General features: G+C 38.5%; 2 protein-coding genes and 2 long non-coding RNA genes across 20 annotated transcripts in view; 2 read left to right on the forward strand and 2 right to left on the reverse strand.

The window, feature by feature from the left end:
- Nucleotides 1-14,482, forward strand: part of SLC9B2 (solute carrier family 9 member B2) — a 61,657-nt gene extending 47,175 nt beyond the window's left edge. For 3 of the 6 annotated variants that reach the window (XM_078366753.1, XM_008992905.6, XM_078366754.1), the window contains exons 10-12: nt 383-491; nt 10,069-10,205; nt 12,170-14,482. In XM_078366753.1, the coding sequence (XP_078222879.1) occupies nt 383-491; nt 10,069-10,205; nt 12,170-12,391 (468 nt within the window). In that variant the 3' untranslated portion in view covers nt 12,392-14,482. The remainder of the gene's footprint in view (nt 1-382; nt 492-10,068; nt 10,206-12,169) is intronic. The other 3 variants (XM_078366756.1, XM_078366755.1, XM_078366757.1) reach the window with 1 other exon arrangement.
- Nucleotides 1-27,451, reverse strand: part of LOC144576518 (uncharacterized) — an 803,862-nt gene that overhangs the window by 699,860 nt on the left and 76,551 nt on the right. The window lies entirely within an intron of this gene.
- Nucleotides 17,176-27,420, reverse strand: LOC144581774 (uncharacterized). Its single transcript, XR_013533008.1, has 2 exons — nt 27,368-27,420; nt 17,176-19,269 (listed from the first exon to the last, which is right to left on the reverse strand). It is a non-coding gene; the product is annotated as an uncharacterized LOC144581774 (long non-coding RNA).
- SLC9B1 (solute carrier family 9 member B1) overlaps nt 18,902-27,451 on the forward strand; it is an 88,424-nt gene continuing 79,874 nt past the window's right edge. For all 12 annotated transcript variants that reach the window (XM_054253108.2, XM_035293216.3, XM_035293221.3 and 9 more), the window contains exons 1-2: nt 18,902-19,030; nt 23,468-23,522. The gene's annotated coding sequence lies outside the window, so the exon portion shown is untranslated. The remainder of the gene's footprint in view (nt 19,031-23,467; nt 23,523-27,451) is intronic.

Consider the following 27,451-nt stretch of genomic DNA (forward strand, 5'->3'; position numbering starts at 1 on the left):
GTCTAAATCATATTGTTGAAGGAAAGTTGACATAAAATTTTAAACTACAAAACAATACTACATATTACAGTATGTACATACACATGCACACACATATAATGTATTCAGAAATAGGAATCCTCATAAGATTACTTTATAAGAATCTTTTTATTAACATCCATTTGCAAACTAATATTTAGTATGCTAAAACTCCTCATGTATCTTAACTTTATTAGAAAGGTCTTCACATAATTTTTTTTGCACTGTTCTAGTTAAACTCTTAGTTATAGATAGCACAGAAATAAAGCTTACCTTAGGCCCAATAATTCAAACCTGAAATTAGTAAAATTCTTTGGAACTTCAAATAATAAAAATTTGTGTGTGTGTTTTATTGTTCTTTTAGGCAGAGGTTGAAAAGATAATTGCAGTTGCCTGGGACATTTTTCAGCCCCTTCTCTTTGGACTAATTGGAGCAGAGGTTTCTATTGCATCTCTCAGACCAGAAACTGTAGGTAAGAATTTCAAAGTGTACTTTTGTTAAAATTTACTTTTTTTGATCAACCTACTCAACAATAAAATCTACTTTTTATATTCAATTGAAACATCTCCAGTAGGTATGTGTCCATTGGTTCCGCTTGTCACAATTATATAAAAGGTTAATAATGTTCTAAGTTTTTTAGAGTAGTTGGTTAGAAAACTGGCCAGATGTGGTGGCTCATGCCTGTAATCCCTGCACTTTGGGAGGCTGAGGTGGGCAGATCACCTGAGGTCGGGAGTTCGAGACTAGCCTGACAAATATGGAGAAACCCCATTGCGACTAAAAATACAAAATTAGCTGGGCATGGTGGCACATGCCTGTAATCCCAGCTACTCGGAGGCTAAGGCCAGAGATTTGCTTCAACCTGGGAGGTGGAGGTTGCGGTGAGCAGAGATCGTGCCATTGCACTGCAGCCTGGGCAACAAGAGCAAAACTCCTCTCAAAAATAAAAAAGGAAAAAAGAAAACAAGTCTTGTTCATCTAAGACAGTATATTTGACACATTTAATCTTGTTCCTTGTGTATAAAAGTGATACTGCTGACCACTACCCAGAAAATTCAGGCCTTACAATTCTTTTTCCAAGAGTAAGAATATTCATCTAGCCTTGTCCTGAACAACAGCCAGAATTTTAAAGACAACTGGTTATTCTATAGTTTGTATTCATGGGATAGAAATCCCTTGTTGTTGATTAATTATTTATTCATACCTTCAAAAGCCATCATCTTAAAACTCTTAATTCACAACAAATTAATTTGCCTACATGTACTCATTATTTCCTCCTTTCTGTTCATCACAATATTCTTCCATCCATACTAGGAATCCCATCTCCTGCTACCTCCTTCTGAATCTGACATATGGATTCTTTCCTTTTCCCATACATCATAAATATCATATCACAATCTTCTCCACTTCAGAATTTAGTCTCCAGTCTCTCTTATCATAAAAAAAGATTCTCTTCTGACACATGCTTCAACATGGATGAACCTTGAGAACATTATGCTAAGTGAAATGAGCCAATCACAAAAAGACTAACCCTGTATGATTCCACTTACATGAGGTATCTAAAGTAGTCAACTCACAGAGACAGAAAATAGAATGGATTTGCCAGGGGCTGGGAGTAGAGGGAAATGGATAGTTGTTGTTTAATGGGTATAGAGTTTAAATTTTGCAAGATGAAAAAATTCTGAAGATTGGTTGCATAATAGTATGAATATACTTAATGATACTAACTGTACACATAAAAATGGTTAAGTTGGTGAATGTTATGTGCATTGTACTATAATTAAAATAATTCATATTAAAATAATATGTTAAAATTATATATATTATATATTATATGTATATATATAATTATATATATATTATATGTATATATATAATTATATATATATTATATGTGTATATATATATATATAATTTCTCTATTTCACTTCCTCCCATCTCTACCATGCTACCTCTTTTGTCTTCTTTTCAAACTTTTTTTTTTTTTTTTTTTTTAATTTTTTATTGGATTATAGGTTTTGGGGTACATGAGCAGAGCATGCAAGACAGTTGCGTAGGTACACACATGGCAGTGTGCTTTGCTTTTCTTCTCCCCTTCACCCACATGTGGCATTTCTCCCCAGGCTATCCCTCCCCACCTCCCCCTCCCACTGGCCCTCCCCTTTTCCCCCCAATAGACCCCAGTGTTTAGTACTCCCCTTTCTGTGTCCATGTGTTCTCATTTTTCATCACCCACCTATGAGTGAGAATATGCAGTGTTTCATTTTCTGTTCTTGTGTCAGTTTGCTGAGGATGATGTTTTCCAGATTCATCCATGTCCCTACAAACAACACGAACTCATCATTTCTGATTGCTGCATAATATTCCATGGTGTATATGTGCCACATTTTTCCAATCCAGTCTATTATCAATGGGCATTTGGGTTGATTCCAGGTCTTTGCTATTGTAAACAGTGCTGCAATGAACATTCGTGTACATGTGTCCTTATAGTAGAACGATTTATAGTCTTTTGGATATATACCCAGTAATGGGATTGCTGGGTCAAATGGAATTTCTATTTCTAAGGCCTTGAGGAATCGCCACACTGTCTTCCACAATGGTTGAACTAATTTACACTCCCACCAACAGTGTAAAAGTGTTCCTTTTTCTCCACATCCTCTCCAGCATCTGTTGTCTCCAGATTTTTTAATGATCGCCATTCTAACTGGCGTGAGATGGTATCTCAATGTGGTTTTGATTTGCATCTCTCTGATGACCAGTGACGATGAGCATTTTTTCATATGATTGTTGGCCTCATATATGTCTTCTTTCGTAAAGTATCTGTTCATATCCTTTGCCCACTTTTGAATGGGCTTGTTTGTTTTTTTCCTGTAAATCTGCTTGAGTTCTTTGTAAATTCTGGATATCAGCCCTTTGTCAGATGGGTAGACTGCGAAAATTTTTTCCCATTCTGTTGGTTGCCGATCCACTCTAGTGACTGTTTCTTTTGCCGTGCAGAAGCTGTGGAGTTTCATTAGGTCCCATTTGTCTATTTTGGCTTTTGTTGCCAATGCTCTTGGTGTTTTGTTCATGAAGTCCTTGCCTACTCCTATATCCTGGATAGTTTTGCCTAGATTTCCTTCTAGGGTTTTTATGGTGCCAGGTCTTATGTTTAAATCTTTAATCCATCTGGAGTTAATTTTAGTGTAAGGTGTCAGGAAGGGGTCCAGTTTCTGCTTTCTGCACATGGCTAGCCAGTTTTCCCAACACCATTTGTTAAACATGGAATCCTTTCCCCATTGCTTGTTTTTGTCAGGTTTATCAAAGATTGTATAGTTGTATGTATGTTGTGTTGCCTCTGGTGCCTCTGTTTTGTTCCATTGGTCTATATCTCTGTTTTGGTACCAGTACCATGCTGTTTTGATTACTGTAGCCTTGTAGTATAGTTTGAAATCCGGTAGTGTGATGCCCCCCGCTGTGTTCTTTTTGCTTAGAATTGACTTGGCTATGCGGGCTCTCTTTTGGTTCCATATGAAGTTCATGGTGGTTTTTTCCAGTTCTGTGAAGAAAGTCAATGGTAGCTTGATGGGGTTAGCGTTGATTCTGTAAATTACTTTGGGCAATATAGCCATTTTCACGATATTAATTCTTCCTAACCATGAACATGGAATGTTTCTCCATCTGTTTGTGTCCTCTCTGATTTCGTTGAGCAGTGGTTTGTAGTTCTCCTTGAAGAGGTCCCTTACGTTCCTTGTGAGTTGTATTCCAAGGTATTTTATTCTTTTTGTAGCAATTGCGAATGGCAGTTCGCTCTTGATTTGGCTTTCTTTAAGTCTGTTATTGGTGTAGACGAATGCTTGTGATTTTTGCACATTGATTTTATATCCTGAGACTTTGCTGAAGTTGTTTATCAGTTTCAGGAGTTTTTGGGCTGAGGCGATGGGGTCTTCTAGGTATACTATCATGTCGTCTGCAAATAGAGACAATTTGGCTTCCACCTTTCCTATTTGAATACCCTTTATTTCTTTTTCTTGCCTGATTGCTCTGGCTAGAACTTCCAGTACTATATTGAATAGGAGTGGTGAGAGAGGGCATCCTTGTCTAGTACCAGATTTCAAAGGGAATGCTTCCAGTTTTTGCCCATTCAGTATGATATTGGCTGTTGGTTTGTCATAAATAGCTTTTATTACTTTGAGATACGTTCCATCGATACCGAGTTTATTGAGGGTTTTTAGCATAAAGGGCTGTTGAATTTTGTCAAATGCCTTCTCTGCGTCAATTGAGATAATCATGTGGTTTTCGTTTTTGGTTCTGTTTATGTGGTGAATTACGTTGATAGACTTGCGTACGTTGAACCAGCCTTGCATCCCTGGGATGAATCCTACTTGATCATGATGAATAAGTTTTTTGATTTGCTGTTGCAATCGGCTTGCCAATATTTTATTGAAGATTTTTGCATCTATGTTCATCATGGATATTGGCCTGAAGTTTTGTTTTCTCGTTGGGTCTCTGCCGGGTTTTGGTATCAGGATGATGTTGGTCTCATAAAATGATTTGGGAAGGATTCCCTCTTTTTGGATTGTTTGAAATAGTTTTAGAAGGAATGGTACCAGCTCCTCCTTGTGTGTCTGGTAGAATTCGGCTGTGAACCCATCTGGACCTGGGCTTTTTTTGTGAGGTAGGCTCTTAATTGCTGCCTCAACTTCAGACCTTGTTATTGGTCTATTCATAGTTTCAGCTTCCTCCTGGTTTAGGCTTGGGAGGACACAGGAGTCCAGGAATTTATCCATTTCTTCCAGGTTTACTAGTTTATGCGCATAGAGTTGTTTGTAATATTCTCTGATGATGGTTTGAATTTCTGTGTAATCTGTGGTGATTTCCCCTTTATCATTTTTTATTGCATCTATTTGGTTGTTCTCTCTTTTCTTTTTAATCAATCTGGCTAGTGGTCTGTCTATTTTGTTGATCTTTTCAAAAAACCAGCTCTTGGATTTATTGATTTTTTGAAGGGTTTTTCGTGTCTCAATCTCCTTCAGCTCAGCTCTGATCTTAGTAATTTCTTGTCTTCTGCTGGGTTTTGAGTTTTTTTGATCTTGCTCCTCTAGCTCTTTCAATTTTGACGATAGGGTGTCAATTTTGGATCTCTCCATTCTCCTCATATGGGCACTTATTGCTATATACTTTCCTCTAGAGACTGCTTTAAATGTGTCCCAGAGGTTCTGGCACGTTGTGTCTTCATTCTCATTGGTTTCGAAGAACTTCTTTATTTCTGCCTTCATTTCGTTGTTTACCCAGTCAACATTCAAGAGCCAGTTGTTCAGTTTCCATGAAGCTGTGCGGTTCTGGGTCGGTTTCTGAATTCTGAGTTCTAACTTGATTGCACTATGGTCTGAGAGGCTGTTTGTTATGATTTCAGTTGTTTTGCATTTGTTGAGCAGTGCTTTACTTCCAATTATGTGGTCAATTTTAGAGTAGGTGTGATGTGGTGCTGAGAAGAATGTGTATTCTGTGGATTTGGGGTGGAGAGTTCTGTAAATGTCCACCAGGTTTGCTTGCTCCAGGTCTGAGTTCAAGCCCTGGGTATCCTTGTTGATTTTCTGTCTGGTTGATCTGTCTAGTATTGACAGTGGAGTGTTAAAGTCTCCCACTATTATTGTGTGGGAGTCTAAGTCCTTTTGTAAGTCATTAAGAACTTGCCTTATGTATCTGGGTGCTCCTGTGTTGGGTCCATATATGTTTAGGATCGTTAGCTCTTCTTGTTGTATCGATCCTTTTACCATTATGTAATGGCCTTCTTTGTCTCTTTTGATCTTTGTTGCTTTAAAGTCTATTTTATCAGAGATGAGAATTGCAACTCCTGCTTTTTTTTGCTTTCCATTAGCTTGGTAAATCTTCCTCCATCCCTTTATTTTGAGCCTTTGTGTATCCTTGCATGTGAGATGGGTTTCCTGGATACAGCACACTGATGGGTTTTGGATTTTTATCCAATTTGTCAGTCTGTGTCTTTTGATTGGTGCATTTAGTCCATTTACAATTAGGGTTAATATTGTTATGTGTGAATTTGATACTGCCATTTTGATTCTAAGTGGCTGTTTTGCCTGTTAGTTGTTGTAGATTCTTCATTATGTTGAAGCTCTTTAGCATTCAGTGTGATTTTGGAATGGCCGGTACTGATTGATCCTTTCTATGTGTAGTGCCTCTTTTAGGAGCTCTTGTAAAGCAGGCCTGGTGGTGACAAAATCTCTGAGTACTTGCTTGTTCGCAAAGGATTTTATTCTTCCTTCACTTCTGAAGCTCAGTTTGGCTGGATATGAAATTCTGGGTTGAAAGTTCTTTTCTTTAAGAATGTTGAATATTGGCCCCCACTCTCTTCTGGTTTGGAGTGTTTCTGCCGAGAGATCTGCTGTGAGTCTGATGGGCTTCCCTTTGTGGGTGACCAGACCTTTCTCTCTGGCTGCCCTTAGTATTCTCTCCTTTATTTCAACCCTGTTGAATCTGACGATTATGTGCCTTGGGGTTGCTCTTCTTGTGGAATATCTTTGTGGTGTTCTCTGTATTTCCTGCAATTGAGTGTTGGCTTGTCTTGCTAGGTGGGGGAAATTTTCCTGGATGATGTCCTGAAGAGTATTTTCCAGCTGGGATTCATTCTCTTCGTCCCCTTCTGGTACACCTATCAAACGTAGGTTAGGTCTTTTCACATAGTCCCACATTTCTTGGAGACTTTGTTCATTCCTTTTTGCGCTTTTTTCTCTGATCTTGGTTTCTCGTTTTATTTCATTGAGTTGGTCTTCGACTTCAGATATTCTTTCTTCTGCTTGGTCAATTCGGCTATTGAAACTTGCGTTTGCTTTGCAAAGTTCTCGTATTGTGTTTTTCAGCTCCTTTAATTCATTCATATTCCTCTCTAAGGTATCCATTCTTGTTATCATTTCCTCGAATCTTTTTTCAAATCTTTTTTCAAGGTTCTTAGTTTCTTTGCATTGATTTAATACATGATCTTTTAGCTCACAAAAGTTTCTCATTATCCATCTTCTGAAGTCTAATTCCGTCATTTCGTCACAGTCATTCTCCGTCCAGCTTTGTTCCCTTGCTGGTGAGGAGTCTTGGTCCTTTCTAGGAGGCGATGTGTTCTAGTTTCGGGTGTTTTCCTCCTTTTTGCGCTGGTTTCTTCCCATCTTTGTGGATTTGTCCGCTGGTCGTCTGCGTAGTTGCTGACTTTTCGTTTGGGTCTCTGAGTGGACACCCAGAATGTTGATGATGAAGTATTTCTGTTGCTTGGTTTTCCTTCTACCAGTCTAGCCCCTTCGCTGTACGACTGTTGAGGTCCGCTCCAGACCCTGCTTGTCTGGGGTGCACCTCTAGTAGCCATGGCACAGCGAGGGATGCTACCAGTTTCTTTTTCTGCTCTCTTTGTCCCAGGATGATGCCTGCCTAATGACAGTCTTTTGGATATAGAGGGGTCAGGGAGCTGCTTGAGGAGACAGTTTGTACTTTATGGGGTTTAATTGCTGAGCTGTGCACTCTGTTGTTCATTCAGGGCTGTTAGGCTGCTATGTTTGATTCTGCTGCAACACAGCTCATTAAACAACCCTTTTTTTTTTTCTCAAATGCTCTGTGTTGAGGGGTTTGGGCTTTATTTTTGGATGTCCGATCAGGTGTCCTGCCCAGCTCAAAGGCAGACTAGCCACTGTTTGGCTGCCGAGGCTCCGCCCTGCTGTTGTGTGATTCGCGCTGTTCCTGCCGGCTCTGCTGTGGTCTCCGCCACGCCCTGCGGCGGAGTCTCTTCGTTGTAGCGTGTTGCCTCAGCAACGGCAGGCTGCGTCAGCAGTGGGCGTGTATCTCAGTAGGGACGGGTTGCCTCGGCAACGGCTGGCTGCGTCAGCAGTGGGCGTGTATCTCAGTTGGGGCGGGTTGCCTCCGTAGTGGTGGACGCCCCTCCCCCACAGAGCGTCTCGGACCGTCTGCCCGGGATAGTTTGAAATCGCAGTTTTGTTCGTCCCACTGGGTATCCCAAACGATCTGTCCCTGCAATCCCCTGGGCTGGGCTACTGTGCAAGTCTCGTTCAGTCTCAAGTCCAGCCCTCTCAAGTCTCAGGTTGCCGGTTCAACAAGGCACCCGGACAAGCGCGCCCTGTGGGGATTGCTGGGTAGGGCCAGCCGCCGCCGCCCCGGCTGCCGGCTTCGCCAGGCAGACCTACTGCCTGGCGTCCCGTGTCTTTTTATACTTGGGAGTTTCCCCGTTCTGTGGGCAACAAAGATCAGTCTGGAAATGCAGCACTGACTCACCGTTTGCGAATTCAACGCGGGCTCCAATCCTGGGTTGTTCTCACAGCGCCATCTTGAGTCCCCCCCCTTTTCAAACTTTTCAAAAGAGGTTACTCTACTTCCCTTTTTACTTCAGTTCTCATTTCCTTCCTCAATACATTTTAGCCCAGCTTCTGCCTATCACACAACCTTTCAAGCTCTTACCAAGGTAATATTGCTAAATCCAGTCTTTGTTTTCCTTTCTCTCTCAGCAGCATCTGCTGCTCTTGACTTTTTAACCCTCCTTTATATCAAGTTCTTAAACTTCATATTTCCCAATGCTGTTTGAGCCTTTCCTTACACAATATGTAGCTTAAACTCTGCCCTTTATCAAAGTTCTTTCCAAAGCCTTCTGTGCTGCTGGCTGTATATCACTTCTCTAACCTATACCAGTGACATCAACTATAAACTGTATAATTCCAAAATATTTATTTCTAAATCAGTATATCCAGTTGTTGATTAGACAGTACCACTTGTATGTCCTGTTAAACTTCAAACTCAACTAAAACTTCCTTCTGATCCTCTTCTCAAACTTTCAGTATTTCCTTCTGGGAATGGTATCAACTCTTTATCTTGTACTTCAGGCTACAGATATTTTTGAATACTTTCAAACCTTGGAAAAATACCTTTCAACAAAGAGCTACAAAACTTTCCCATAAGAAAACTCTATGGCAAATTTACAACAGATCCTCCTGAAATGTCTGCCTGATGTTTTACCAGGCCTTTGAATTTGAGAAAAGTATTTATCCTTTCCGAGCTTCTGGTTTTTTCAACTATAAAGTAATTTTCCCACAGGTTGTAAGAATTAAGTAAAATAATATATTTAAATCTTAGTACAGCACTTGGCACAGAGTAAACACTCAACAACCCAAAATAATATATTTAAATCTTAGTACAGCACTTGGCACAGAGTAAACACTCAACAAATGTTACTTTAAAAAAAAAAACACCCTAATACTCAAGAGTCACCTTAGCCGTGCCACTCTTAGGTCTAGTAGCATGCAGCAGCACTAGTCACAATCCCTTGTTTGGCAAATGATGATCAACTCGTCTGTATCAGAAAAGAGTTCTACAGGACTAAATGGAGTAGCTATATATGTTAACTAGGTATAATTGGGACCAGTGCACACATCAGTATGGTGAAACAGTTGGAGACTGCCAGTGTCTATTCTGTTTGGTCATGGCCAGCCAGCTCTGACTGGCTAATTCCCTCCATACCAGCTCATAAATGTTTTGGATGTCACTTCTGGTCTTATATCCTGTAAAGAATTCTTGACTTTGTGGGTGAAAATATTATTTTTCCCCTCTTTTATGTCCTCAGTTTGTCTATACTTCACTTACTGTATAGTCTATGAATTAGTTGTTTATTTCTGTCTTCCTCTGACTTTGAGGCAAAGTCTATACATTATACATTTATGAGTACCCAGTACTTAAAGCTTATTACTTATCATTTAATCATCACTTAATAAATTCTTCTTATACACATGAAAGAGTGTGGTTCTTGCTGTAAAGCATAAGACATATATAATATTCAAATCTTCTGTATAAGAATTCAAATATGCTAATTTCTGATTTTAAGCTAGGGGAACACCTTATTTTAAACAAATAGCCTGATTGATCCATACTATTGTTTTGATATATTCTGCCTAAACATTTGTATTTGTAATTTTTTAATGTTTTAAAAATTATTGATGGTTATTTTGAATTAGTAACCATGAGATGCAGTTTCTCTCCTATTATTTCTAAAAATTGAACATTTCTTACAGGCCTTTGTGTTGCCACTGTAGGCACTGCAGTATTAATACGAATTTTGACTACATTTCTGATGGTGTGTTTTGCTGGTTTTAACTTAAAGGAAAAGATATTTATATCTTTTGCATGGCTTCCAAAGGCCACAGTTCAGGTATGATGGCTAGGATGGCTTAGCATTGTAACTGCTATTTCTGTATGATACCTTTAAATATTAAATAAGAATGCTTATTTAAATTTAGCAAAAAATAAATAGTTGAAGTTGGATTTATGCAAAGAGTTTATCCTAATCTATTATTTAAAAGCTGTATTTTTGGTATATTAATTCTTTAAATGTGACAGCTCATTAAATTTCCTTAGATAACCAGGGTACAAGTAAAAATCCAGTAAATCCCTATTCTACTAGAAAGCAGTAGTAGCTGGAGAGAAGAGTTTGAATTTCATCAGTCAACCCTCTCCAAGTCACCCAAAGAAAGCGTTGTTAACTCTTTTCATGTTAATAAGGGAGTAAAATAGAAATAGCATGTCTCACCTTAATATTTGGTGATACTTTAATGTTAATATGATTGATGATCAGTTGGGCTTGACCAGAGTCTTTATATATAATGGAGAAAAGATTTTTTGAAAAAAAATTCAGAAAGGGCTTTATTGATTTCCTAGATTATTAGTTGTTATTAATTACTTGACTGAAAATTTGTGCATTATAATAAACATGTGATAAATAAAGCATTTATAGATAGGTGCTTGAATTTGTTGACCATGCATTTGTTTGAATACCTATGATTGCTAATTAAGTTAGAACTGTATAGATTATGATTTGTTGCAAATGTGATGTATCTTTGGTTGTACTGTATATTTTCAGACTGATTACATCAAGCAACATTTAACTGTTTTGTCCCAGATTATTTTATAAATAAATATTCAAATTTCTAAGGAATTTTGAGGAATTAAAATTAAATTTTAAGGAATTAAAATCAAGTGTTTTTCATTTAGGAGGCTTTGGGGGACGTGTATGCTCAGTAATTATATTCCAGATTTCAGTTATGCTCTGTTCATTTGGGCATTACTCCAGAGTTGTTTTTCCCCAATTTGATTTACAAAAATGTCTGAAACATAATGGCTAAGAGTTCTACAAAAAGGTCTCTGGACAACAATGTGACCAGCCAAACTTCAGGATTTCTATTATAGAAGGGAAAGGAGCATTTTGTGAGCAACTAGTAGTTTCTGCCATTGTGTCAGATGTAGACTATTTTTCATTGTCTTAGAGGCTAACATTGTTGTGCTCTGTGGAATAAGGTATAACCAGATTAATTACATTTTTCCCATCTGCACTGATAATATTGCATTTTGCCTCTAAAGAAACTGAAAGTTTTCATAATATTTTCCAATAGATACATTCTAAATAAAACATTTCACCAACTTGTGAGGCAAAGAGTTGACCAAATACCTAATAAGATCAACTTCAGATTGTCAAGGTGTCCACTATTTTCATGTTTTATGATGTTTGACAATGCATTTAAGCTCTAAAGCAGTATGTATTTATTTAAAATTTAACAGTTTTCAGTAGGTATCACTGCATGTTCTTCATCTTATTCTTTAATTCCAAATTCCTAAAGATAAAAGGAGATGACCAGTAATTTTCATCTTTATTCAGGAAAAATTTAGTACATAGAACTTCATATTATATTTAACTAATATTGTGAGTCTGGATTTGCTTTGTGTTTTGAAATGTATTTTCTTGATGTTCATGTAACCCTACCTTACACAGATAGGTACAAATGAGTCATTAGTATATCCCCATGCAAGGGCAGAAAGAGTTTTTAGATTATCAGAACCAGCCAGGCTGAGCACAGTCACTCATACCTGTAATCCCAGCACTTTCGGATGCTAAGGAGGGAGGATCACTTGAGGCCAGCAGTTCAAGACCAATCTGGGCAACACAGCAAGCCCCGGTATCTAAAAAAGTCAAACAAAACAAAACCAAAAAGAAGACTAAAACAACTTTCTTAGTTGAGCAAAAGAACAATCAATTTGTTTTTGCAAACAATAAAAAAAAATCACTTTTTTTATATGTGCTTGTCTTATAATGATTCCATCTTTATTCTTAAACTTTTATAGGCTGCAATAGGATCTGTGGCTTTGGACACAGCAAGGTCACATGGAGAGAAACAATTAGAAGACTATGGAATGGATGTGTTGACAGTGGCATTTTTGTCCATCCTCATCACAGCCCCAATTGGAAGTCTACTTATTGGTTTACTAGGCCCCAAGCTTCTCCAGAAAGTTGAACATCAAAATAATGATGAAGAAGTTCAAGGAGAGACTTCTGTGCAAGTTTAAAGTTGAAAAGAATGCTGAACATAATGGTTAAAAAGCTGCTACTTTTTTCAAGATGCATATTGAAAAACGTAATGTTTAAACTTAAAATGTAATAGAACCAAGTGTAGCTATTTCTTTAAACAGCATTTTTAGCCCTTACTCTTTCCATGTGGGTGGTAATGGTCTACATCACCAATCCTAATCTCTCTACCATTTCTTTTCAAACACCCCTTTATTAACTATTTTAATTTGCATAGGGACATATCTACTTTAATGTACTACCACAGTTTACAGTTAACATGGGAAACACCAGTTTCAATATCCTCTTCAGCTCGGATTACTCTTTTAACTTTCACAGTTTCCTGATTCATATTTGCGCAGTCTCTGATGCCTTGAATTGGTTTTGGCTCTTCTTCTTTTATTTTGTTTCTGTTGTTAAACATCATAATGCCATCTCTCATTAATTTCTACCCTCATTTTCCCTAATAATCTCCCTCTTCTTCATTTCTACCTCCCTTAGTACCTTTCTCTGAATTACTGTAACTAATTGGTCCCACCAAAATTGTAAAGTACATGAAGTATGTTCATTGGTTCATCCTCTTGCCTCCTCTGGATGTCAAAAAACTGTATCCTGCCCCCTAGCTGACCATCCAGGTTCCTTTATTTTAGTGGCCTGTGTGAGTCGACCTTCCCCTAAGGAGTGCCCTTAGCCAGCCCTTTTTTAAATTTGTTTCTTATGACCCGTATCTTTAGGTTCTTCCCATTTCTAGGTAGGAGATAGATAAGTTTCAAATCTATGCCAGACTCATGAATATTACATTAGGGTAATGTGCCACAATGAAGAAAGGAAAAATACAGTGCCTAAAAGAAAATAGAATTCTATTTCCCTCTAATGAAACTGGCTGGTTGTTTGATACTAACAGGGTTACCCTGTTCATGGCTCATGAGGCCTGCTCAGAGTCCCATGTCTTTCTGTCCTGAAGCTCTGCCATGCCCTAGCTTAGGACATGGCTTAACCTATTTATGCCAGAGGTTGCAAAATTTTTTTTGTGAAAAATAAGACCTTGGCAATGACCTTGAGCAGTAGGATATAAATAACTCCCACAAGCATAGAATTCCAATAATGGAACACTAGGCATAAATGGGTTAAAAATGGATCTCTACCATATCTCCATTCTAGCTCTCAAAGAAGGAAAATGCAAGTAAAGCAGTTTATTTTTGAGGAAGTGATATGGAAGTTGGACATGTCTCTTCTCCTACACTTATTGGTGATGATCATATTAAGCTGGGAGGCAGCTAAGTGTTGTCTCTAGCTAAGCATTCATACTCCTAGGAGGAACAAAACGTCATATTTTGGGGGCCAGAGCTTCCACTGTGTTGGCTGTTACCATCACTTAGTAGCATATTCTTACATGTAAACAAAAGATTTTGAAAGGCATTGCCTTAAACCAAAATTGTTACATGCCAACAGAAAAAATATTAGAAGAAAGGCTTCTCTGCATCATATTTTGTCCTACTTTGTAACAGGCCATCTCTGCTTTTGTGTATCACTCATAAGTTACTCTTCACTCTAGGTCATCTTCTGTGTAGTTGCTAAAATAATCAGATTCACATGAAGTTTACAGTTTTTACCATGTTATCTGTGTACCTGAAGTATTTATTATATACTTGTCATATCCTATCTAAACTCCTTGACCTAGAATTCAAAGGTCATTTTAATCTTGAGGTAGATATTAAATACATATTAGATGAATGAATTATGAATGTCCTAATCCCAACAAGCTGATCTGCATAAATAAAGCCTGTCCATTTCTCTCTTCATTAGACTTCTGTTCAAGCCTTATCCACCATACCTTTCACCTCTATTCAAAACTAGTTTAATATTCTCCTCTTCTAAATGACCTTCAATTTTATGTCCACCTGATTTTGGTTACCCTATGGTGCTGTACTCCTTTAGTGTTTGTGCTCTTTTTTTTTTGTACACAGTTGTTAAAAGCATCTTTATTTGTAAATGCAAAAATCTGAAAACAATCCAAATGTCAAACAAATGAATGAATAAACAAATGGTGATATACCCTTCCAATGGAACACCACTCAACAATAAAAAAGAAATAATCTATTGAACTTGTTACAACATGGATGGATGCTGGGCAAAGGAAGTCAGACTAAAGCGTGCATACTGAGTAATTCCATTAGATAAAATTCTTATCTATAGTGACAGAAATAATCAATAGTAAAAGTTAGCAGATCAGTAGTAAACAGATTAGGAAGGTGAGTGAGAAAATGAAATTAAAACAGGTCATGAAGAAATTTTTGCAGATAATGAATATCATTACATTCTAATGATGAATTCACAAATGTACATATCAAAACTTCTCAAATTGCACAATTTAAATATGTGTAGCTTATTGTATATCAATTTTACCTAAGTAAAACTATTCACAAAGACAGGCTAAGGAATTCTTGGAATAATATATCTGTATATGTATATATTATTTGATGAAAATGATCAATAAAGAGATATAATTTCAGATTTTTAATTAGCTCATAACACCCCTTCCCTTCTCTGGCATCTGCTCAACAATTTTTAGTGCTAGGTGTTAGGTTCATATGAGATATAATTTAATATATTTTAAGATATTTCTAAATATATTTTAGAAAATTTTATATAATTTTGAAATATAAACTTATCAAATATTTTAAAATATCAAATATTAAACAAATATTTAATTGTGAATTATAATATAAATACATATATGAATAATGTAAATATATACATAATCATTTATATTGTTGAAACTCTCCAATGTCCTTTCCTTGCACTTAAAATATAATCTAAATTCTTTACTATGGTTTTGAACTCTCCCCCCGTGACTGTTTCATGATCTTAATTTGGACTTGATTAATTTATACAAAAGGTCAGATAAGTATTTTGAACTGAACTTCACTGGTTAGGTACACTTTGCTGGGGGCACTATAAACTTAATACTCATCTGGTCCTCTATTTTTGCAGGCTCTGAAAGTAGCTGCATTCAAAAAATACTTACTGAAAGCTTTGGAGATCCAGGCACATCATCAAGATTCATATTGTTCCTGTCCTTAAAAATTTAACAGCCCAGTAGAGAAGACAGACAATTAAACAAGAGAATGCAAAACAATATGATAAGTGCTATTATACATTTACTACAGGGGTTCCAGGGAGCTCATAGCAGAAGCACTCAATTCAAGGCTGGTGGAGTTTAGGCACAGCTTCCCAGAGAAATTAGGACATTGGCTGAGGGCTGATTAGGACTTACCCAGCAAAAGGGATGTGAGACTAAAAGGTGTTACACTTCATGCTGTTTCCCAGGTCATCAGTGGCATTTTCTCCAAGTAACAGCGTGGAATACTTATTAACTTATACAAAATACAGTTAGTATAACTAAATCAGAATGCTATTGAAAACATTTAAAGCCCCAAGGAAAATTAGAAATGGAAGTCCACAGAGTATAGAATTGATTGAAGGGCACTTCAAGCCATTGCCAATACCTGTTTCATTTTACAGGGCATGCAACAAGTTATTTTCTACCTCTAAGAGGGCAGCCACCATCTAAATCTCTGTGACTGCCCAGTGCTGGCCTTTTGACTTCCTCTGTTGAATCTCTGAAATTTGTGCCTATTCCTGGAAGCTCTTTGTAGGAATTTATTAATTGCTATAAGACTATGTTGCTATTACATAACATGGAGATGGTGCAGTGAAGAATGACAGAGGCTGACCATTCAGCAGGGCTCACCATGTGAAGGCCAGACTTTATCACCACATTGAAAACCACATCTCTTTACTTCATTGGTGAAATTAGAGTTAACCTCATAGAGTACTGACCAACCAAACCTAGCCGCACTTAAACCACAGATAGAAACAATTACTGTAACCTTTGGATCCCTTATACATACTTCTGTCAGAGCACATATAACACTTTTTTTCCATTTATTTACATGGTTGTCTATTATTAAATCAGTCCCTATGGGTAGGAACCTTGTCTTAATTATCTTTGAACATCAGCATTTTTCACAGGGCATAGAACATAGTAGACATTTAATAAACATTTACTGACTAAATCTGAGAGGAATAGAATTCTCAGTATCAGAAAACTACTTGCCACACAGCAGTTCAGATCTTAGTCCACTTAGTCTATCTAAATCAGCTTGGGCTGCTATAACAAAATACCATACACTGAGTAGCTTACACAACAGAAACATATTTCTATTAAAGTCTGGAATTTCATGGTCAGGATACCAGCATTGTTGGGCTCTCATGAAGTCTCTCTTCCTGGCTTGCCAATGGCCACCTTCTCACATGTTGCCAAGAAAGAGTAAGCAAGCTCTCTGGTTTCTCTTCTTATAAAGGCACTCTAATCACATCATGAAGGTCCTACCCTCATGAGTCTGAGGCATGAGGATTGCTTGAACCCAGGGGGCAGAGGTTGCAGTGAGCTGAGATCGCTCCACTGCACTCCAGCCTGGCAAATCCCCATATCCAAATACATCACATTGGAGGTTAGGGCTTCAACATATGAATTTGTAGGGAAGGACATAATTCAGTCCCTGACAGAAGTGTCATATTTCATTTTTCTCTTTAGTATTAACTCCAAGTCACCTTGATTGATCTTGATGTACTCAGAATTACCTCAGGTGTATATTTGCAAATGATCTCATCTACTACATTCTTTAAAAATAGTATTGATTACTTCTTCTGATTATAAAATAACACACTTTCATTGTAGAAAATTTAGAACACAGAAAAATACAAAGAAGAAAACAAACTATTTTAATATAAACATCTATTTTATTTTGATTCTTGTAAATTGTACTGCAGTTTTGGGGGATGTATTATTTTCAGAAAGATATATCATCTACTGAATTCATTGGGTGAAAGGCATACTTCATGTTTGACTTTTATGATGCTATGTAGATTGAAGAATTTTGTTGTACATAATGAATGCTAAGCCTTAAAAAAAGCATATGTTTATATTCAAATATTCATTTTGCAATGAATAAAACACAAATCCCTGCCTTCATGGAGCTTGTTTTAAAATCCATTTACTCCCTCACTCAGAATATATTATAACATGCCTACTATGTGCCAGGTCTTGTACCACCTACTAGGGAATAAAGGCTCAATTTTCAATAGAATTTGAATTCTAGGGGAAAATTGACACTGTGAGCAATACAAATATGAATAAGACATGATACTTGCCTTTAAGAACCTGAGAAGGAAATAAGATATGTACAAATAGCTATATTGCAAGTAATTCAAAAGTGTTCTTAGTGTAGAAGTTGAAGAAATCTTAGAGGAGCTGATACTTGAACAAGACTTTCAATAGTGGAGAGGCTCTGGATGGATGGGGTAATATTAGGGAATAAGGTGAAGAGGGGAACAACTAGGTGGGAGGCTGGCATATTAGCAAAGTTTTGAAAACAGTAAAGCCCGAGCATAGAAAGTGACTGGCACTTGAGACTGATGAAGAGAATTAGAAAAGACAGTTGGCACTGAAATCATACTAAATAGATCATTGGCCAAATTTTTATGTTTGTTGAAGTACTTTCAGAAGTATGAAACTATTTATGTAGAAAGTTTTAAAACTTTTCTGTATCATGTCAAATTTAGTTTTAAAAATTGCTGTCAGTTAAGATTCTCCTTACTCCTCAAAAGCTTTTGCTTTCCATGATGTTGCAAATATAATAAATTTACTTATGTTTAAAACACTTAATTTTTATTAGAAAGGTTATCAGATGATTGTTTAAATGGTTTTTATTGGTAAATTTTCATTATATTGTCTCTCAATGAACCACAGTATTTTTTTAAGGTCTCAGAACATTATATTTTTATATGAATCATTTATGTAGCTCTCTGTAACAGGTGGGAATTGCTTCATGGCATTTGGGGAACATGTAATATATTTCTAGTTGACTGACCCAAATCCAGCCTGAGCCCTCTGACCTCGTGAGAATTCCAAAGCTTCATTTGTTGATGTGCCCTACATCTTCCTTATGTGGACCCTAAAGCACTTATCTCTCCAGGAGCCCATTCCTTTTAGAGCACCAAGAGTAGTGCCCTGGAGGCAAACAGACTCCTAGCAAAAGTCTTTTTAGTAGAGACGGGGTTTCACCTTGTTGACCAGGATGGTCTCGATCTCTTGACCTCGTGATCCACCCGCCTCGGCCTCCCAAAGTGCTGGGATTATAGGCGTGAGCCACCGCGCCCGGCTAAGCTGACTTTAGGGGCAACACGATCTGAGTTTTGACAAGTTTACTTCTGGCACATGCAGTCCCGAGCACTGCTTTTTGGCTAAAATGCCCAGTGATGTCAACTCTGTCCCTGGATATCCACAACCCGATAGGTCAGTATTCAGAAGAGAGGTCGAAAGGACGTCTGTTTCAGTTCAATAGACCGGAAACACACCAGACAGTCCCAGGAACCCCAGAACTCTGGCCTCTGCCTGCGCGGGCGGCTAAGACGTCACTTAAACGCGCTGCCGCTGCGTCGGCCCCGTACCTGCGCGGAGGTCGGGCGGGGCGTTCTCTTCACCACTTTGCCCACCCGGGTGGCGCGTGGCAACGCGACCGTTACTAGGCTCCTGGGCCGCTCCCGGCCAGCGAGGGCTGCGAAAGGAGTTGTAGGTGCGGCCCATTTTTCTTAACTCCGCCTTTCCAAGCCCTTTGGCGCTAGTCCCGGGTCTCCCGCGGTCATTTCCTTGCAGTAGGCGTCAGGAGGGCCTTTTCTCCCGCTTAGTTCAATGGGATGCTTGGGCCCCTCTCCCAGATGCTGAGGAAACAGCCACAGACGTTGTCTCTCCTCTCCCTGACTCATTTCCTTACTCCTTCATCCTACATCTCTCTTTGTTCTCTCTTCTTTTTTCCTATTTTATAAATATTCGCCGGAAGAAAAAAACAGTTGTGTCAAGATTAACTGCAAAATTAATTTTATTAAGCGTAGACTATTTTACAAATGGTAGATTTCTGCGAATAAACCTTCACATGCTCCTGTGATTGGAGATGTGTTCTGGGATTGGTTGCAGATCCTGAGAAGGCTCTCTTCCCCCACCTACCCACCCCCATACCCCTCAAGCCTGTTTACTCCTCTTGGTTTTAACCGAGTGGACAAACACTTCCAGCAGTGCCCAACCTTTTTGGCAGCAGGGACTGGTTTCATAGACAATTCGGGGCAGGGGAAAGGGGAGTGGGGGATGAGATGAAACTTCCATCTCAGATCATCAGGCATTAGATTCCTATTAGAAACCGCAATTTAGATCCCTCGCATCCGCAGTTCACAATCATGTGTGCACGGTGAGAATAATGCCTCCACTGATCTGACAGGAGGTGGAGCTCAGGCGGTAATCCTCTAGCCCGGCTCACCTGCTATGTGGACTGTTCCTAACAGGTCACAAACCTGTACCTGTGTGCTGCCCACGGGTTGGGAATCCCAGCTTTAGACTAATGCTTTTGAAGGAAAAAGGATAGTTGTATGCATACTGTGTGTGTTACAAGAGCTCTGTAGTACCATAACCAGGTCCCTTACTCCCCTCTATGGGTGTCCTAGAGCCTATGAAAGATCAGATTTGGTGATGCAGGGAGACAATTGGCCCAGTTGGCACTGAGAGAGGCCACACCCCACTCTTTGATTTTCCATAGAGATAAATATTATTTGTGTAACAGAAGCGTGAAAAAACACTTAATATTGTCACGCCTAGAGAATTCATGCCCCAAATATTTTAGTGACTTTGTGCCTATGAAAAGGGCATTCATATTTATTGTCCTCTGTGAGTACCAGAATTTTTTTAACTTACTTTTAAAAATCAATACAGATTTAGTTGGTACAAGTTCAGTTTTTTTGTGTGAATATATTGCATAGTGCTGAAGTCTGGGCTTCTAGAGTACCAGAATTTATACTGCTGTTTTTCCGTTGGCTCTTGTCATAAGGTCCTGCCAATTACCAGACAAAAGGAAATAGGCAGGTGCTTTAATAGTAACATATAAAACATCATTTTTATAGTACTTCTCATTTTATACTTATTTTCATACTCATCCTGTTTAAACACTTCTGTTGATTAACCAATTCCTATTTTACTAGAGTGTTTAGTAAACACTGAGATTGAACAGTACCTGGAACATAGTATAATATACATTCAATAAATATCTTTTGGAGGAATGAATGGATGAGCTTCGGAAGAAGCCATACCTTAAGCACCTTTGTTCTTCCTGGACCCAGAGCTAAGTCTAGCAGTAGTAAACTCACCAGTGTGAGTTGAGTAGAGAAGTCAAGTGTCTTGCTTAGGGAAAGACATTCATCAAGTATTTTTTAAAGAATATCCTACTTTGCCAGGCAGTGTTTTAGGCATTGTGAATACAATGGTAAGAAAGACTAGCAAAGATCCCTGTTCTTAGGAAGTTAAATTCTAGTGAGTGGAAGTTAGAAAATAAATAGGTAAACAATATATAAGCAAGGAATTTTGGATAATGATAAGCACAGTGAAGACGTAAAACAGTGAAGGAAGAAAGATTGGGGGAGGGGTTAGTTTAGACTGAATGCCTAGTGATATTTTTTTAAAAACAACCATAGAAATATTTGGGATCAGAGCACTACAGTTAAAGGAAACTCCAATTGCAAGAGCCCTAAGGTAGGAAAGAACTTGGCTCCTTCAAGGAACATCATAAAGACCACTGGAGCTAGAATGTAGAGAAAGTGGTACAAGTTGAGCTTGGAGAGAGAGGTAGGGGGCAAGTCATGTAGGGCTTTGAATAGGCCATGGAGAGCTAGCTACCCAGGGAAGAAGTTTGGAATTTATTTCAAGTATGAAGAGAAACCAGTAGTGAGTTTGGAGAAAGGGAGTGATAGGATCTGATTTACATTGTAAAAAGGTTTCCTCTGCCTATTATGTGATGAATAAATCACAGGGGATGGGGAGCAAGATCTATAGCAGAGGACAATTGCAGAAATCCAAAGAGAATGACAAGTTTGGGTTAAAATAACAGAGAAGTAGATACATGTGAGCTCTATTTTAGTGGCAGAGCGTACAGATTTTGTGATGTTTTGAATATAAAGGTGATGAAAAAGGAGTCACTTCTAGCCCCTAGGTTTTTGTCTTGAGCTTGTGTGGATGGTTGTGCCATTTACCAAATGGGAAAGAGCAGTGGGGGCAGAGGGGAGTTTTATTTTGCTTTGGTTAATTTTTATATGCTTATTAGAAATCAAAGGTAAGTTGAGTCTTGAGCTCTGTGCAGAGTGCAAGGGACCAAAGATACAAAGTTGGGAGGCACCAGCATATAGAAAACTACCTAGGGCAAGTGTCTTTACAGAGAACATTGCAGTGACTAGTGTAAAGCGGAGGAAAAGAAGCAAACAAAGGAGAAGAATAGCCAATGAAGTAGGAAGAAAATCTAAAGATTTTTATGCAGTGACATAAAAGCCAAGACTACAAAACATGGCCAATAGTATTAAATCATCCTTAGAAATCAAGTTAAATGAAAAGATCTGTGCATTGGACTTTGGAAACATAAAGTACTTATGTGCCTTGACTAGTACATCGAAGAGAAAATGTGGTGTCAAGAAACTGACATAATACTATAGACATCTGAAGATGTTTACTATAAAAGAGAGTCAAGAAATAGCGGTAATAAAGGAATATGTATGGTTAAAGAAGAGTTCTTTTTTTTTTTTTTTTTGAGACAGAGTCTCGCTCTGTTGCCCAGGCTAGTGTGCAGTGGTGCAATCTTGGCTCACTGTAACCTCCACTTCCTGGATTCAAGTGATTTCCTGCCTCAGCTCCTGAGTAGCTGGGATTACAGGTGCATACCACCACACCTGGTTAAGTTTTTGTTGTTGTTGTTGTTGTTTTTGTATTTTTAGTAGAGATGGAGTTTCACCATGTTGCCAGGCTGGCCTCGAACTCATGACTTCGTGATCCACCTGCCTCGGCCTCCCAAAGTGCTGGGGTTACAGGTGTGAGCCACTGTGCCTGGCCAAGTAGGGTTCTTAAAGATAAGGATACCTAAGCATATTTTTAGACTAATAGGAATGATCCAACAGAGGGGGATGGAAATGATGGTATAAGAGAGAGTGTGTATATTTTAGGAGTGAAGACTTTGAGAAAATGAGAGGGGATGGGATCCGGGGAATATATAGAAGTTGGCCTTAGGTAGGAACATGAACATACAATTTCTAGTAATAAGAAAAAAGGAAGTATGGGTAGAGATGCAGATAGATGGGTAGATTCAGTGGTCAGAGGTGAAACCTTTCTACCTGATAGTGATACTTTTTCTCGATGAAGATAAGGTAGGAGGCAAGATTAGTAAGGAGTGAGGAGAAATATTTGGGTAGGAGATTTAAGGGGAGAAGATAAGATACAAAATAGTCATTTGGAGGACGGAAAGCAATGAGAATAGTAGCACACTGGGCAAAGTTGAGTGGCCCTTTCAGATTTGTAGTCCTGTGAGGGAGCAGCTGAGATACAGTGAAGAAAAAGATGATAGGAACTAAGGAGATCAAGGAACTGAAAGACCCGAGTATTGGGTGGATAGACCACCTGGGTATTAGTGGTTGAATTAGTAGCTAAATTAGTATTTGAACCCAGATGTCCTGGCTTTCTAGCTCAATGGGTTACCATTTTACTATGAAATGGTTCACAGCATTACTCTTTTGGGCCACCTACCTACCCTTTCAGTCAACATTAAGAAAAAAAAATCATGGCCTGATTTTTTTTTTCTGGTCCATACATTCAAATTATAGACTTTCATAGGCTGGTATTTCTGTCTTGTTTCTTTTATATGTTAATATATACTCACTCAATTTTTGGCTTGTTTTTCTTTGTGATTTTTAACCATTTCCATCAATATGTATTTATTAAAGTACAATAGTCTATCTCTTAGATGTAAAGGGAAGATGGATGAACTTTGGAAATCTGTAGCCTTACAGAGCTGGGATAACCAGTCATAAGGATACTTGATCAGCATCGACTTTAATAACAATAATAATAATAGACATCATTTTGGATAACCTTTTACATTTTATGCTTTTGTTTTCTCTTTATCTCATTTCATTCTTGTAATTGCCTTTTTCAGATGAGGAAATTGAGGCTTGGAGAGCTTAAGGGTCTTGACCAAGGACACATTCCTAGTAAGTGGCGGAATTATTAATCACAGTGTTCTGACTCTAAGTTTTATATTTTCCACTATATTAGTTTGTCTCTTTGCTTTTTACACTCCATTATATCCAAAGTGATATCAAAGAAAACCTTGCTGGGTACAAAGTATTGGCTGGTGGCCTCTTACAATGCAAATAATATTTAGTATGTGTTTAAAATCCAATCATTGATGATATAAAGTATTTATCTACTATATACTATGTTCGGCAATTCAAAGAACTCAGAAATGATTATGAAACTGTCTGGTTTATTTTAGTAGGGAAATAGATGGGAACACAAATCACTAAGAAACATTTCTTGGACTTCTTTTATATCCTAAATGTGCTTCTACAATACTCTGTATTTACCACATTCTGTATACAGAGAATACAGTATCTGTAACATAATGGGCTCTCAATCAATATTTGTCAAATCTAAAAATGGTGACAGTTAAACAAGGAATTAAAATAATGGGTGTATGTTGTGATAAGGGTTGGATGCCATGATAAGGATGCATATTGTTGAAGGTAGTGTCAGGAAATTTTCTGGAAGAAATGACTTCAACATTGATGAAGGGTTAGCTGAATGAAAAGCAAGAGTGTTGGTGTTGGAAGGTAGCATACAGAATGCATAAAGTTTTGGGGATGTAAGACATGGCAATTTTGAGGATCAAAAATTTAGTATGGCTAAAGTTTAGAGTATCAAGTGAAGAATGAGGAGGTAGGGAGTGTCAAGGTTAGAGCCTTATAAGCTGAGTGTAAGGAGTTTTAACTTTTTCTTCTTCTATGGGAAGTCATTGAAGAATATTTAAAATAGAGTTGCCATAATCAAGCTTACATTTAAGAATATTGTTCTGCATTGTGAAAATTACATTGAGGAGGAACAAGACTGGAGGTGGGGAAAATAGTTGGAAGGCCATTACAGTGTTTAGGTGTAAAAATGCAGTGTTTAGAGTGAAATGTATATAGAGTGAGAAGAGAATAGGGCATAGAGAAGAATTCTGAGGAATTCTTTAAAGGATGAATAGGGGAAAGAAGAAGCCAATAACAAAGACCAAGAAAGGACACTAGAGAGGTAAGGATGGCAGAGCAAATAATGAAGTGATGTTAGAATTCAAAAAGGAAAAACACATCCAGTTTTTGTAGTGTGCATTGTAGGAAGTTTTATTTAGAATAATCAGTGGATATTCACAAAGAAGTGCAGTGGTAAGATGTTCCAACCAAATAAAAGCATGGAGAGCAAGTAACAGTTTGACTGAAATGCAGGGTCACAAGAAAGAACAAGAGAAAAAGCCGGTAAGATAATTTTATTCCATGTATAGCAAACCTTGGGTTCTGGGTAAATTTTTGGTAGATTTGTCTTTAGTTGAGAAAAACCATTGTGTTTGGTGCTAAGAGAAAGACAAGAATATAAAACATGAACCCTGGAATGCTTTATGCTGTGGACTGTTGATGTCTCCTCCAAAATTCATGTTGAAACTTAAACTCCAATGCAACAATATTAAAAGGTAGGACCTTTAGGAAGTGATTAAGGTCATGAGGGATCTGCCCTCATGCCTGTATTATAAAAGTCCTTACACGAGGGCTGGGTACAGCTAGCTAGGGCTTTTTTGCCTCTCCATCCCTTACACCATGTGAGGACACAGTGTTCATTCCCTTCAGAGAAGACCATGTTCAAGGCAACCTTTTGGAAGTAGAGACCTTACCAGACACTGAATCTGACAGAACCTTAATCTTGGATTACCCAGCCTCCAGAAGTGTGAGAAAATAGATTTCTGTTATTCATAAATTACTCAGTCTGAGTATTTTGGCATAGGAACAGAAATGGACTAAGAAATTGTTACTAAGAAGTGGAGTGTCACTATAACAAATATCTGTTATTGTAAAAAGCTGCTTTGGAACTAGTAATGAGTAAAAGCTAGAACAGTTTTGAAGTGCTTCCTAGAAAAAGTCTAGATTGCCATGAACAGAGCATTAAAAGCAATTCTGATGAAGATTCAGAAGACAAGGAGAGCCGGAGAGAGAGTCTCCATATTCTTAGAGATTATCTAAGTGATCATGATCAGAAGGCTGGTAGAAATGTGGAGACTAAAAGCCATTCTGATGAGTTCTTCAGTGGAAATGAGGAATATCTTACTAGAAACTGGAGGAGAGGCCATCCTTGCTCTAAAGTGGCAGAGAACTTGGCTGAATTCCAGCTGTGTCCTAATGCTTTGTGAAAGGCAGAACCTGTGAGCAATGAACTAGGATATTTAGGGTGAGAAATACCTAAACAAAGTGCTGAAGGTGCTACATGTTTCTATTTACTGTTTATAGTAATATACAAAAAGAGAAAAATTAACTCAGGATGGAATTTGTAATCAAAAAGAAAGCAGAACTTAAAGAATTGGGAAATTTTCAGCCTAACCAGGTTGTGAAGACTAAAGGTGAGTTCAGGAGAGAATACCAAGATTATGGCCAAGTGAATGTTTGATAAGGAGATTAGTATGGGTGGAAGGATGCCAGATGCTACTCATCAAGACAGTGGAGGAGTGACCCTGAAGATATTTCAAGATCTTTGAGGCTACCACTCCTATCACAGGCTCAGAGTGCCAGGGCCTTCAGGGCAGAACAGTTTCAAGGGAGGGGCCCAGGGTGCCCATGGGACCTCAGGGCTTGCTGCCTAGGGCCACCTCAACTTTCTGCTCTACACATCTGGCTCAGCATTCCTTAGCCACACCAGCTGTGGCTCAAGCAGGCCCAGGTGCAGTGTCAGAGATTATAAACAGCAAACCTTGGTGGTGTCCATGTGGTGCTAAGACTACAGATAGCCTGTAGTCATGGCTGTCTCCATGAAGATTTCAAAGGAGGTCACAGAGAACCTTAAGGCTCAGGCAGAGAACTGCCAGAAGTGTGAGATCAGCTCAGAGAGTCACCACAAGGACAGTGCCTAGAAGAGGTATGGAGCAGGGACACAGCAGAGAGCCCCTAAAAGGGCAATGCCTAGTGGAGCTGTGGGGGCAGGGCCACCCCCAAGACTGTAGGCCACTAGAGCTACCAATGTGCAATTCCTGCCTGAGAGAGCCACAAACATATGATGCCAACATGTGAGAGCTGGTGCATGGGCTGCTCCTACTAAAGCCATGGAGGCAAAGCTCCCAGAAGACATGGGGCTCAACCCTGTCCCTATTGCATGCAGAAGGCAGACCATGGAGTCAAAGAAGATTATTCTAATGCCTCAAGATTTAATGTTGCTTGGCTTCTTGGGTTGGGACTAACTTGGAACCTATTACCCCTTTCTTCTTTCCTGTTTCCTCCCTTTTGAAAAGGGAATATCCACTGTCTGTCCCACCATTGTATTTTAGAATGACATAACTTGCTTGATATCATAGGCTCACAGCTGGAGAGCAATTTGCCTCAGGGTGAATCTTTGAGTCTCACCCATATCTGATTTAGATGAGACCCCGGACTCTAGAATTTTGAGTTGATATTGGAAAGAGTTAAGACTTTTGGAGCTATTGGGATGGAGCAAGTGTATTTTATATATGAGAAAGACATGAATTTGTTGGGGGTACAGGGGCAAATTGCTGTGGTTTGAATGTTTGTGTCCCCTCCAATTTCATGTTGAAACTTAATCCCCAATGCAACAGTATTAAGAGGCAGGACCTTTAGGAAGTGACTAGGTCATGAGGGTCCTGCCCTCATAAATGGATTAATGCCTTTATAAAATAAGTGGTGGGAGCTAGCTAGCCCCTTTTCACCCTTCTCTCTTTTCCAACAAGTGAAGATACAGCATTTATTTCCCCCAGAGGACGCAGCATTCAAGGCACCATTTTGGAAGCAGAGGTCTGAGTTCTTACCAGAAGCCAAATCTGTCAGCAGTTTGATCTGGGATTTTCCAGCCTCTAGAACTGTGACAAAATAAATTTTTGTTATTTATAAAT

This window comes from Callithrix jacchus, chromosome 3 (genome assembly GCF_049354715.1).
Source record: "Callithrix jacchus isolate 240 chromosome 3, calJac240_pri, whole genome shotgun sequence".
In the NCBI taxonomy this organism is placed as follows: domain Eukaryota; kingdom Metazoa; phylum Chordata; class Mammalia; order Primates; family Cebidae; genus Callithrix; species Callithrix jacchus.